Source organism: Corylus avellana, chromosome ca8 (assembly GCF_901000735.1).
Source record: "Corylus avellana chromosome ca8, CavTom2PMs-1.0".
NCBI lineage: Eukaryota > Viridiplantae > Streptophyta > Magnoliopsida > Fagales > Betulaceae > Corylus > Corylus avellana.
This window is the reverse complement of record NC_081548.1, coordinates 15,451,375-15,465,513: the sequence shown is the minus strand read 5'-3', so window position 1 is coordinate 15,465,513 and position 14,139 is coordinate 15,451,375. Positions and strand designations below refer to the sequence as shown.

General features: G+C 34.4%; 1 protein-coding gene across 1 annotated transcript; it reads right to left on the bottom strand.

Annotated features, from left to right (window-relative positions):
• Nucleotides 1–2,640: 2,640 nt before the first annotated feature.
• LOC132190459 (salutaridine reductase-like) lies at nt 2,641–5,708 on the bottom strand. Its single transcript, XM_059605448.1, has 5 exons — nt 5,640–5,708; nt 5,267–5,510; nt 4,310–4,384; nt 3,305–3,487; nt 2,641–3,076 (listed from the first exon to the last, which is right to left on the bottom strand). Exons 1-5 carry the CDS (start codon nt 5,648–5,650, stop codon nt 2,699–2,701), a joined length of 891 nt encoding a protein of 296 aa, XP_059461431.1. The 5' UTR covers nt 5,651–5,708; the 3' UTR covers nt 2,641–2,698.
• Between the last annotated feature and the right edge of the window lie 8,431 nt (nt 5,709–14,139).

The following is a 14,139-nucleotide window of genomic DNA, read 5'->3' as shown; positions in this document are numbered from 1 at the left end:
AATTAATAATTTTGAACAATTTTTTGAACAATTTTGAATTTTTTTTAAAAAATTGAATCATTAATAGTTAATAGTTTTATCCTTTAACATTTTTTAAAAAAAAAAATAAAAAAAATTATATAGAAGGCAAAACTACGTCGTTTTGCACCTGTGTATATTCATCTCTTCTTCCCAACCCTAAATCTCACAAAATCTCAAAATCATTCAAAGTTGCTGAGCAGCTTCTCTCAAGTCTCAAACTCTCAGTCTCTCACTGTAAGTCAGTGACACCATCTCAAGTCTCAACTCTCTCAAACTCACCCGCTGCTCACGATCGGCTCAATGAAAATACTGGGTAGTTTCTTTCCCAAATTAGATAGCCAAGGTCAGTGATTTTGGGTTCATTTTCTTGGAGTTTTTCCCGAGCTACTTTGATTTTTGATTTCCTACTATTTTACAATTCTTTCCAATGATTTCGGGTCGTTTATTGTGTATTTGTTGATTATTGGGGTATGATCGGACTGAGTTTTGGATTATAGTGTATGGCAGCCGTATGGGGTATTGGGGGTTGATTTGGTTTATATATATAGCTTTGTGTGTGCGTTGAAGACCATGGCAGCCGTAGGGGTTGATTTGTTTATATATATATATATATATATATATATAACTCTGTTCTGTGTGCGTTGAAGACTATCTACGGCTGATTTGGTTTTTATATATATCTATGTGACTCTGTTCTATGTGTTGTGTGTGTCTTCAATGCACACACAGAACAGAGCTATATATATATATCCAAAAAAATAAGCCCAAAAAGCCCTAAAGAAAGCCCAAAAAAAAGGCCCAATTTTAAAAAACTGTTAGCGGGCAGTTATCTATTTCGCTAACCGCTAACCGCTAACCGCTTACCGCGGTTAGTGAAATCCAATAACCACCTTTGCACCCCTAGGTGTCTGTTTAGCTGTCGATGGGTGCGTCAATGAGTCTCTGTTCAACCTCTGCGTCGATCGGTGGGCATGCCTGGGATTCTCTTGTCCGTTTTTTTCGTCGGAGAAGAAATATGACTTGGGGTTTCAAAATAAAACCCCAAGTTTCCAAAACTCACCGTTTTGGGAACACCCAAAACGGTGAGTTTTGATCCTACGAGTACACTTGGACACGTAGGATCAATATTTTCGCCTGATCGAGCATTCCAAAAACGCAACGTTTAGAAGGGACTAATGGCATTTACAAAATTCTGATGGCAGAGATTTTTCTTGCATTTTGATTGACCCAGGAGTAAATTTTTGAAAAAAAAAAAAAAAAAAATCCTTAGGGACTATTTAATTTTGGCGCGTTGACTCAGGAACTTATGATATGTTTACCCATTATTAAGTATCTGATTAATAATTTTTTAAGTATTTACTTAATTATAATTAAGTAACAATAAGTACCATGTGCTTACTGTTACTTAATTAGTAAATCCAAATTCCAAATATATACTTAATAAATAATTATATAGTAGTTATATATATGGATCCATTCCATATATTTATATACTAAATTTAATATAAATTGGTTCATGTAATACTTATTCTCGATCGATACCCTTATAAAACTCGGCAAAAGCTTTTTTAACGTGCGACAATATTTTTTTATTTTTGTAATAAAAAAGAAAATTAAAATAGCTTTTATATATATATATTACCTACGAGCTGATCAACCCTAGATCATCATCATCTTCTTATGACATTCTAAAAAATTAGAAAGCTATACGGCCGGCTAAAACATCAACTTGCTTAGGGTGCCCCTAAGGTTTACAAATTACAACGTATAGAACACGTTTATAGAACACGTTTATTACAACCCTAGGAATTCCCAACTACGTAATAGCTTGGCCCTAAGTTTTTTACAAATGTAAAAGGAATAGTTTAATATATATGAACAATAAGAATATTACACCAAATTTGGAAATGATAGCACAATAAGAATATTACACCAAATTAACATTAACATATAGTCAATGTATATTATTACTTATTAAGTATTTGTCAAAAGAATATGTCAATGTATATTAATTATTATGTGTTTCACACAAAATATTAATCAACATATATATTTTAAAATATATATATATTGGCACTACAAAAATTCAAAATATATGTGATAGTCATTATAATGACTAGGGCTGGCAAAACAAGTACCTAGCAAATAAACAAGTACCTGTTTATCCTATGCATGTAACTATTCTTTATAATGCCTAAATGAACCTTATTATAAAAAAATATGCATAGGATAAATGGGTCGTAAATAGGTCATGGCAGGTACTTGTTTTGCCCGCCCTAAATTAATGACTATCAACATATATATGGAAATGCTTGGTGTTCTCTTAGTTTTTTTTTTGAATCGGCTGGGACCACACTTAATGAAGTGGAGGTCACTAGTTCGAATCCCCCTCCCCCCTCTTATGCGGACATGTCAAAAAAAAAAAATATGGCTAAGAAAAATAATAATAAATAAATATGGACTTTGCGTTCTCTTTGTTTTAATTTGTATATATATAACACAAAATAAATAACCCATTTCACTTAAAATGGAAATGATGTTGATCCCTTTCTGAACATGCAATACAGAAAACTTTTATTCAATGTAAGTGATAATTAAACAAGTACAAGAATCGGAAAAAGTACTACAAAATGTTACATAAAAATGAGCAAATGCATCGTATTGCACCAATTATCACTTAAAAGGTTGACACTTCATTCCTATCAAAGAATAGGCCAGAAGGTCCACCTTCAGGCATCAAAGCCAGCATGACAGGACTTTTAGCTCCTTCTTCAACAGTCAAGACCCCAGTGTTGTGATTCAAATCTGTCTTGACATAGCCAGGACAAACTGAGTTAATGGCAATGTTGGGATACTTCTTAGCAAGAACCCTTGCAAAAGCATTCACAGCTGCCTTGGAGACAACATAAGCAGAAAAATTTGTCGGCCAGCCTTTGACTTGTATCAAATTCTCCTTGACGTCTTCTAGGAACCCTTCCACCACCTTGTCCACTTTCTCTTCTGTGAGGCCATGTACATCTCCAAGCTCCTTCCTTGCATTCTCATTTGGGATATGCTGAAATTCCATTGTTATTAGCAATTTGACATAGCTAAAAGTGTCTATTTTCTGATATATAGAGTTCGTTTGAGTTTGCGACTTCAAAAAGTACAATTAAAAAATAATAATTTGAAAACGTTCAATTTGAAAATAATGCATTCTAAAAAATGAACCATTTTACCCACGATTTCAAAAACGCACCGCAATTTTTTTAAATGCACTCCTAAGGATATAATAATAGTGTACCTTTAGCTGTCCGAAGGAGGAGGAGACATTTATTATTCTTGCAGAATTGGATAATTGAAGAAGTGGAATTAGTTCTTTGCTCACTAGCTTTATCCCATAATAATTTGTTCTTATACAGTCCGTGGCAGTTTCGAATGTTTGCTTGAAAACTTTCTCCAAGGATCGACGATTTCCACCTATAACCTGTATCATCGTATGCAGTGGTAAATGATGTAGCATATATATATGTTTGAAATCATTTGAATACTGTTTTATTTTGGACAAAGTTTTCTTTCGGATCAACCCAATCTAAACTAAAATTGATTTGTTCACAATTTTAATAAAATTAGGGAAAAATGCAAACTTAGTCTTTGTAGTTTACCTGATTTGCAAATTAGCTCTTTGTGGTATCAAAATGAACTCAGAGGTCCCTGAGATATACTAAAAGAATAATTTACTCGTTCGCTGACTTAACAGATTCCGTTAGTGTAACATTGACTTAAATATGACACGTGTCACAATTTTATTGGTTCTAACGTATTTACATTATCAAAATCTGTTAAATTAGTTGATAAAATTTGGCTGTAAGGAGTAAATTGTCTTTTTGGTACACATTATGAATCCCTGAATTCATTTTGATACCACTAGAAGTTAATTGCAAATCAGGTAAACCACAATGACCAATTTTGTAATTTTCGCATAAAATTAACCAAGCATGTGGTATCTGTCCTTAGTGCATGTGAAAATGCATGTAAGAATAATATACTCTAAAGACATATGTTAATTTAATAAATTAATTGTATTTGAGGAATTTCCTTCATTCCTGTTTGAAGTAAAAAAATTGTAATTTTATTTATTTTTATTTTTTGCATTTATGAGACTTTCTTTCCTACAGTGTGGGAAGGAAAACATTAAACTATATATATATATATATATATATATATATTATAGTCTACATATATATTTTCTGGATTATACTCTAAATTTAAAATGCTGACAGAGATTATATTACATTGGGAAACTTACTTCATCATACCCTTGTTTTAAGCCCTCTTGATCTTCTGTGTTGACTATGGATCCAACAATCCCTGCATTGTTTATCTGCAATTTCAAATAATTTCCATATTAGACTACTAAATGGGGGATAAGAACAAGACTTTGTGTAGTTATTGGTCTTTATTTTTCACCAAGCAAATGACTCTCTTTTTTTCTATTCAAAAAAGCCCGCAAAAGAGATCACTTATGGCTATTTTATCATTGACCATAGTAGTCTCTACTCGCTGAGAGCTGTACAGGGAGGAATTAAGACGATGGGAACCGCATACTGTCTCTTAAGTCCGACTAAATCATAACCTGACTTAATTCCATCAAGAAATCAGTAGGACCCAAAACAGATAATACTAATAGAATTGATGATTCTTATTTCAGGAGTTAAACTCTTACCTTACTACATATCTAAAACCATTTGAAAAATTTTATTGAGACCACTGAACCACTACCATTAATGGTAAACTAAATGACTTTATTTTCATCTAATTAAAAAAGATTACATGATTTCATCTTAATTCAAAAGTATAGACTGATTAGAAAGGTATCTATATAATTAATCTTCCTTAGACTATTGGATAAGGGCTCATCCATACTTGTCCTTTTTCGTTTTTCTTTTCCATACTATGAACAGGTTGGGAAAGCAGCCTAGCCAGGCAATAGGAAATACACATCCCTATGAATTTTGATACTCCCATCTACAAGTCAAAGTCATATTCTCCATAAAAATCAAGGGTCTTACCGAGGATCAGAACATACAATACGGGCAGTTAATATAAGAGGATAGGTGTTCCCTTACCTACATAAGCGGGTGTCTAGACTATACAAATCAGTACAAGGCTTACCTACGGTATCCGGTCACGTTAGCCACCCATGCATGCAATACGGACAACTAATTACACCCGATCACAAGTATCGGAGAGTTGGATTACGTACCAATATGTCAAGCTTCCCAAATTGAGTTTTGATGAAATTTGCAAAAGAAGAAATGCTAGCCTTGTCCCCCACATCAAGTTGATGAAAAATCACATCGGAGTATCCAGCAGCATTGAGTTTTTCAACAGCTTCATTTCCCCTCTTCACATCTCTAGCAGTTAATATCACCTCCACCCCATTTGAAGCTAGCTGCTTACATATTTCAAATCCTATCCCTTTGCTGGCCCCCGTAACAACTGCAATCCTGAAGAAAAAAGTTTGAAACACATGCAAAAACAAAGAAATTGAGGATCGATGTTTCACTACTTACCAGGATATATAATTATATACATCTGAGGTTCATATTAAAACACGTTGTTAAAGATGAAATTACCTCTTCGTCATGTTTGTTTACTTTTTCTGCAATTCGTTGACGCTTATTTGTGGAACTGTATGGTTTTTCTGTTGTTTGGATGGTTTAAGGTAAGGTTGTGGGGTATTTATAGTTGCTCATCTCTGGGTTTTCTACGCATGCAGTGACATATTCCTACTTGCTATCTTGCTTGCTTACGTATACTGTGACGTCTATTAGCTTTTGTGAGCAAGCCAAAGAAACAGACATGGAATGGGATATAGTTCTAACATTTTCTCTCAAATTCAAGGTTGAAGCTTGAATTTGGAAAAAAAATGGATTGATTTTTGTTTTTTTTGAACAGGATATGGTTAGGCAAGCATAATAATTAATAAAGAAGACTATGAGCTCTACATGCATTAATGAGATACGCAAACACGAATGATCAATCCTAATTATTGCCATGTGTATCAACCAAGACGGTCTGATCAAGATTTTTCGATATGTTACGTATGCTGTGACGTCTATAAAGCTTGTTTTCAGACTTTTCTTCTTCTTTTTTTTTGAGCAAGCTAGCTTTAAGACTTATTACGTATTCTGTGACGTCTATTAATTAACAAGGTTGAAGCTTGAATTTGGAAAAAAAATGGATTGATTTTTGTTTTTTTTTGAACTGGATATGGTCCTGCAAGCATAATAATTAATAAAGAAGACTATGAGCTCTACATGCATTAATGAGATACGCCAACACGAATGATCAACCCTAATTATTGCCATGTGTATCAACCAAGACGGTCTGATCAAGATTTTTCGATATGTTACGTATACTGTGACGTCTATAAAGCTTGTTTTCAGACTTTTCTTTTGTTTTTTGAGCAAGCTAGCTTTAAGACTTATTACGTATTCTGTGACGTCTATTAATTAACAATTTAGTGGCTTGGGTTTTCATTTTCAACCCAATCCACCTCTACCCACCCAAATCACATACCCAATCTCTCTCTCTCCAATCGACGAGAAACACAGCTCTCAGAGACACCGAGGTAAGTTCGCTTCGGATCTAAAACTTAAGCATTAGAGTCCACTGTAGTGGACTCTAAAGATTAGGTAGAAGACTAAAAAAAATAAAATTGTTGCCCAATAGCGTCCACTTTTAGTGGACGCTAATACTTAAGCATTAGGGTCCACTTTACTAGACTCTAAAGATTAGGTATTAAAATAAAAAAATAAAATAAAATTGCTGCTCAATAGCGTATTCGCGTCCACTTTCAAACTGGACGCTAATACTTAAGCATTAGAGTGGACCCTAAAGATTATATAGAAAAATAAAAAATAAAAAATAAAAAAATTGATGCCCAATAGCGTCCACTTCTGAAGACCCATTATTAGCGTCCACTTTCTAATACTTGGGCAAAGTAGACCCTAAAGATTAGGTAGAAAAATAAAAAAATAAAATTGATGCCCAATAGCGTCCACTAAAAGTGGACGCTGAAGACCCATTATTAGCGTCCACTTTCTAATACTTAAGTATTAGAGTGGACCCTAAAGATTAGGTAGAAAAACTATAAAAAAATTTAAAAAAAAAAAATTAAAAAAATGGAGTTTGGCTTCCCTTCAGAAAAAATTGCTGGAATTCTCATGTAAAATCAATACTTTTTTTTTTATTAATTTAAACTTTCAAAATAATTAATAATTTATTATTATGGTATCAGATAACTTTTCTTAAACAACAATTTGTTTGTAATAGAGGTACTATTTATCTCGACGAAAATGAAACTCAGAGTAGTCTTCGTACATAATAATTTAGCTTGAAATTAGAAAACTGGGGACTTCAAATATGTCCCCATGATTGACAGCATTACAATGTTGATTAATATTGACATTACCTACCTTTAATTACAAGATATTTTTTGTATGTGAGCAAATCTCCTTTATTTTGATCATCTTTTTCAGGTTATTGACTTTTATGTATATAGATATCACTACAAGAATTTATGTCTTTAGGGGCGACTCTAAGTCGACCCTAAAAGTCCTAAAGTGGACGCTGTTGCCAACATCGTCGACTTTTGGACCCTAAAGGTGTCGACGCTAATAGTCCGACCCTAATGCTCATACGTGTGATCATCAGTGTCCACTTCAAGTCGACCCTAATGATGACTTTTAGCGTCCACTTTATCGACCCTAAAAGTCACATTTTTTGACCCTAAAAGTGATGTAAAAGAAAGTCATAGTCGACGCTAATGGTTAACCATTAGCGTCGACTTAAAGTGGACGCTAATAGTTAACTATTAGCGTCCACAAAGTGGACCCTAATGGTCCTAAAAAAAATTTTAAAAAAAATTAACTATCAGCGTCCAAATAAAAGTGGACGCTGATTAGTTAACCATTAGCGTCCACAAAGTGGACCCTAATGGTCCTAAAAAAATAAAAAAAAAAAATTATCTATCAGCGTCGGCTTAGGGTCGACCCTATTGATAACTTTTAGCGTCCACTTTATGGACCCTAAAAGTCACAATTTTTTGACCCTAAAGGTGATGTAAAAGGAAGCCATAGTCGACGGTAATGGTTAACCATTAGCGTCGACTTAAAGTGGACGCTAATAGTTAGCCATTAGCGTCCACAAAGTGGACCCTAATGGTCCTAAAAATTTTTAAAAAAAAATAATCTGCGATCGATCGCAGTACCAGAAGGTGTTTGAGATGTTGCGATCGATCGCACAATCGTGTGCGATCGATCGCAGACCCAGACCCAGGGAACCAAATTACTTACATTTGCAAACCAGTTTCATTTTTGAATTTAAGATCAAATTTCATACAAATTTATTAACTTTAGTTATCAAGAATCTCACCATAACTAACTACTGAAACTAGAAGAAATTATTAACTGAATGACAAACCCGCTCCAAACTATCTAATAACTGGGATGCAAAAGAAACTATTTTCTGCCAAGAGGTTTAGTAGATTCAATCCTCCAGCTTGCAATTAATAGAAGTAAATGAGCACTATGACCCTTATTCAAATCTATAAGAACGCGTTCAAGACAAAGAAGTGACAAGTATTAAGAAAAAACACAAAAGAAATATTAAACCAGGTCATACCCTGATCATTAGTTCATGCAAATCAATTACATTAAAATAAAGCGCAATAGATTATACAAGAAAGGTGAAAATAGTGCTTGATTTTAAAAATTAGCTTGCATGAAAAGAAGAATATTCACTGCTTATGCAAGGAAAGGAAAAGGTAGAGTCACATACAGAACTGTTGGTATAATTGCCATAATACTCCAAAATTGCAGAAAGCTTTGTTTTTTACGGATTCTAGTTATAAATCAATCTAACAGTAATGGACGCTACCAACCCAGTTTGTAATGTAGAGAGCCTCCACCATCTCAACGGATCCGTTATGTACTACAGCAACCACCTGGATATGCACAGAAGTCAATAATAGAAAAGAGACCAAAAACAAAACTGGAGCACGTTATAAATTGTCTCATTAGAACAGAAAATTTTATTGTAAACAGTATTACAGGGAGAAAGCATGAAAAATGTTTGCATATGTATGCATAACCAAATTAGATATCAAGTTACACCACAAAAATTAGAAGCTGCTTATATAATGAAAGACAACCAATTATGGCTAATTAAGTAAATCCCAAAAGAGTAAATAAAACACAACGTCAAATAAAGGCATACCTTCTTCCAGTCTTTTCCATATTTCCGATAGGCTTCATAAAAATGCTCAAGCTCCTCCTTGCTCCATTGAGGTCCTAACTTATCAGAATATTTCCTTTTCTGTGCATAAAATACAGCAGCCAAAATATTAAAAAAAAAAATATCCACACTTTGAAGCTTTAAAGTCAACTCAACTAAGCCTTAATCTCTGTATACTGGGTTGGTTTATGGACCTCAATAACAAATTATGTTTGCCCACATAAATACATTCCCATGCAAACAAGAGGCTCAATTGATGATCCTATATATTTTGTTGTTCTATCCTATCTGAAATTATCCTTTCTATTGCCACAAAGATTGACTGTGTCCAATACAAGCTAGAGGCCATCATTTTGAAGTTCCTATCAGATACTTCAAAATTTCATAAAAGGCCCACACTACATTCTACCCTCCATAAAAACTGACCAACAAAGGTTTATTAAACTTGGTTAACAAGTGTAACCAAACCAAGACATAGAGAGTCAAAGCACAACAAAGAAGAATAATGGTTACAAATAAATGAACAAATAACGAGTCAGATAGGTATTAATTAAGTTATAGGAAAAGTAGAGGAAAAAAAAACTTGTTTAGGATCCGAGAAAACATGTTTATTGATTTGGAATGTGCATCAATTCCTAGTCCTAAGTTGAATGTCAAAGCATATTTGATCACCTAATCCATATTGAAAAAGGATCTCTCTGCCCAAATTGTTTCCTTCTGCTGAAAAATAATGAAAGAAAAATGATTGTTTTGGATAACCAAAGCTAACATACCAGCTCAAATTGGCTTGAAATGCAATGCTCAAACTCCTCCACAACCTTACTTAGCACAGATTCAACCAGATTTCCCTCCAAATGAAATTTAACAAATTTATTTTGAATTACTATACAAATTTCTATCCGTAAACCATATATGTTCTATCCTCAGCATCTGATGTATGTGAAAATGGGCTAAAAGTAACAGAAATTTCTATTTTAATGAAAAACAGAGATACTAAAGTCCCTAATTCTTTGAGAATCCTGATCCCTGAATACATACTTGTTCCAGATCAGACGCCTCAAACGTAGGAATTCCCATTTCCTGCACAGCCACCAGGAAATTCCTCACATTCTCAAAGTACTGAAATGCGGACAATGCGGCCCCATCAAGAACCAAAGCAGAATCACATGGACTTTCCACCACCTAAAAAGAAATCAAACTACTGCTTAAACATCCCAAATTGAAAAAACAAAAAAGACACAGAATTTAAATGAAGATAAGGATGAGGAAAAGGCTAACCTTGAGCACAGCTCCAGAGTAAACCTTGTTGAGCACATTGCAGAGAATGATCCCACCTCTCAATCCTAGCTTGAACTCCTGCTCCAACGGCTCCGCCGGCAAATCCTTCGCCCCCACTACTCCCACCATCTTCCTCAGCCACCCCGCCGCTTCGTTCCTTCTCGACGCTATCAATCACCAAAACAAAACAAACCCATCAACCACTCTCTCCCATTCATTCACCACAACTAACACTTCTTATACCTCTTTATCCTATAATTATGAAAATGATATAATATAAAGGGCAAACATATCATGAATAATGGCTTAAAACTACAAAACGACACCTATCATTGGAAACAGAAGCCGAAAACCACAAATATTGGCAAAGTTTAAAAGTTTAACACATTTTAGAGAAGAGTACTATGCATTAACACTACTTCACCACATCAGACAACAATCTTCAAACTAATCTAAATGCTCACAAGCAACGTAACTCAAAATGACTAACCTCATCAAAATCATCAAAAATATGTGAGAACTGCCCCATGAACCAAACCTGCCAAGGGAGAAAACTATTAAATATATGTTTTACAATCTATGGCCAAGAAAATTCCAAAACCCAAAATAAAATACTTATCTGCATCCTCTTCCTTGCCAATTCATCCTCATAAGCAATTTGAGTAATCTACCACAAGGAACCAATATATGATATCAAAGACAATAAGAATGAAACCCAACATGATAGAGAAAGAAATACTAAAAATGTGTTTGTTCATGAAACATATTAAAGTAAGAACCTGCTTGGGTGGTTTAACTTTCTTGTACTCTTATCATCCTGCATACACTTAAAAATAAAATTTAGAAAGATATTATTACTCCCTTGCATTGTTTACTCAAAGCTCTTTAACCTTGATAAACATGTCAAGGGAGATTTACTAACTCAAAAGTTCGTGAACCAAAAATTTTGCGAATATCTTAACATAATATAAACCAAATAAAAAGTACCAACAAATATACATTACCAAACAGATCACGATCAACAAATACTCAAATACACAATAGCAAATAGAAAGTACCAACAACTATCCAAATACATAGTATCAAAAAATATATCTCAAATAGATGGTATCAAAAAGTACATCCTAAATAAATGGTTATTCCAAAGCTCCCTCAATTGTTGGCTTCACTTGATGCACCTCCAAGCAAGCTCCCTCCAGACCTAAGAAGAATAGAATTTCATATAATGATTAATAAGCTTTTTAACGATTACTTAGTATGTGTGTTTTTGTAAAATTAATGCATAGATATAGTTTCACTAACCCTCCAATATGTGACATTAAGAACTCAACAGTGGCTTTCAATTTGTTGGTTTCCTCAACGTTGGCTTGCAAATTCTCCCTATACTGATGAAGTTCGATTCTAGTCTGTTGAAGCTCGCTTTGAGTATCTTCTTGTCTTTTCCTACACTCATCATGGTTGTCGAAGTGGGTGAACGCTTGAGATGAAGTACTTAAAGGGGTAGGAATAAGACCGCATCCCATTCCTCTAACGTGACCAGATCGTCGGCCCCCTAGCACTTGTGTGACTATTTCTTGCATTCGGTCCTCGACACTTGTCCCCTCCACACTGCCTTCCTCTAAGGCCTCACTGGTTGTTAATTCTTGCATCTGAAGCTGCACAAGTCATAGTTGGCCTTAGTTTAATATATACTTCATGCAAGTTTACTATTCATGTACTTCACTAATCAACTTAATGATCGGAGCGTAAACATTTACTTACATATAGACTTTTGCATTTGTCGTTCACAAACTCTTTATCATTTTTTCTTGTATGGGTAGCCTCATATAGTTCAACAGGATTGGGCTTCACTTTTGTTTCTTGTTCCTACACATAATACATATAATCAAAGTTTACACTAAATAATGTTACTTTAATTAAATTATAAAAAAGAGATACTTACCTTTTTGTAAATGACGTTAACAAATGAACAAGTGCCAGCTGTGTGATTTGTTTCCAATTTGCTTCTGTTTTTTATATTTCGTGCAGACTTTTTCTATAAAATTTGGAGAAAAAAAAAACACAATTATTCATAAAATGTCCTCAAGTGCATGCAAATTATATCAATCTGAATTTTCTAATTAGTATAATAATATATATTTACCATCCATTTATCGTCATCAAATGAGTCGCATATTAGGTTCCACTGTTCAGGACCATATCCCGCTGGCACGTTTTCCCTCCCAATAGCCTTAGCCTTGGCAATCCCCACATCATCATCTTTATCAATGCCTTCAAAATATTTTTTGTAGTGGTCTCTATACAAGTTCGAACGAATCCTATCATATGCACGACCCAATTTATTTTCAACAGCTTTGACGTGCTCGTATCGTTCCATATTCAGTGCGAAATTTGACTGATACATAATAGATAAGAAAACAATGGTAAAAAATGTGTCACATTATTTTTTCATACAAAACATATTCATAAACATTACATTGATATTCATACCTGAACATGAAATAATAACTTGCTCTTTTCCTCAACTGGGACCTTTTTCCATTCACCGTGATGGAGTTCGCACATGTTACGAATAATCTCCCCAATCTTGCTTGCAAACCATGATGCATTATCGCCTACAGGTGTCCGGTGTCTATTTGGGATGTTTAGCACTAAGGGACCATTCTTAAGTACGTGCTCACTCAACTTCTTACACTTGGCCTTACCCCTTACACTTCTGACAGACGTGGTAGCTGTGATGCAAAACATGGTAACGTAGTAAGTTATATTGTCAAATGTCTATAACAAACCAAAATAATACAAAAATAACATTTCATAAACATATAATTCATGAACTTACAAGATGCAGTAGGGGCGCCTCCTTGTGAATCCAATCCTGCCACCGAGTGAATAGGATCATTAGACTCGTGCGAAGGATGCCTATTCACTGACTCGAGGAGGAGGGGGGGCGAGGGCGCCATTTGCATATTTGTATCACCAAACCCAGAATTGGGAGTCGGACTCTCATGCTCGTCAATAAGGCCCCGACCTTGACCTTGGCCTCGGCCTCGTGCTGCTGGAACACGTTTACGTCCTGTTGTTGTCATTGTTATGATCAATCTGCAAACAACTCAAAAACGAAAAAATTATATTAGTCAAATTATAACCATATAGTATGTTCAATATTTTTGACAAACATACAATAATTATGCTAGTAAAAAAAAAAACAAACACCACAATACATGTATATATATAGAGAGAGAGAGAGAGAGAGAGCATCAACTTCATTAAATATGCTAATACACTTTGTACTTACACCAAATGTGAGCTTATGTTCAACACATATCATCATCAGATTCATATTCAGAATCTGTATCACTGTTACTTGAAGATGATTGTTCGTGTTCAGAGTCCTCTTCGTGTTCAGAGTCTATATCGTTGTCGCTACATAACTCCTCTTCCTCATCAAAGTTTGTATCATAGTCCTCGTTCGGCAAGTTATCGTTGGCAAACATGCTTGCATCAAGTTGAATATATAATTCATCAATTGCTATTGTCGCATCATCTCTACGTAATTGA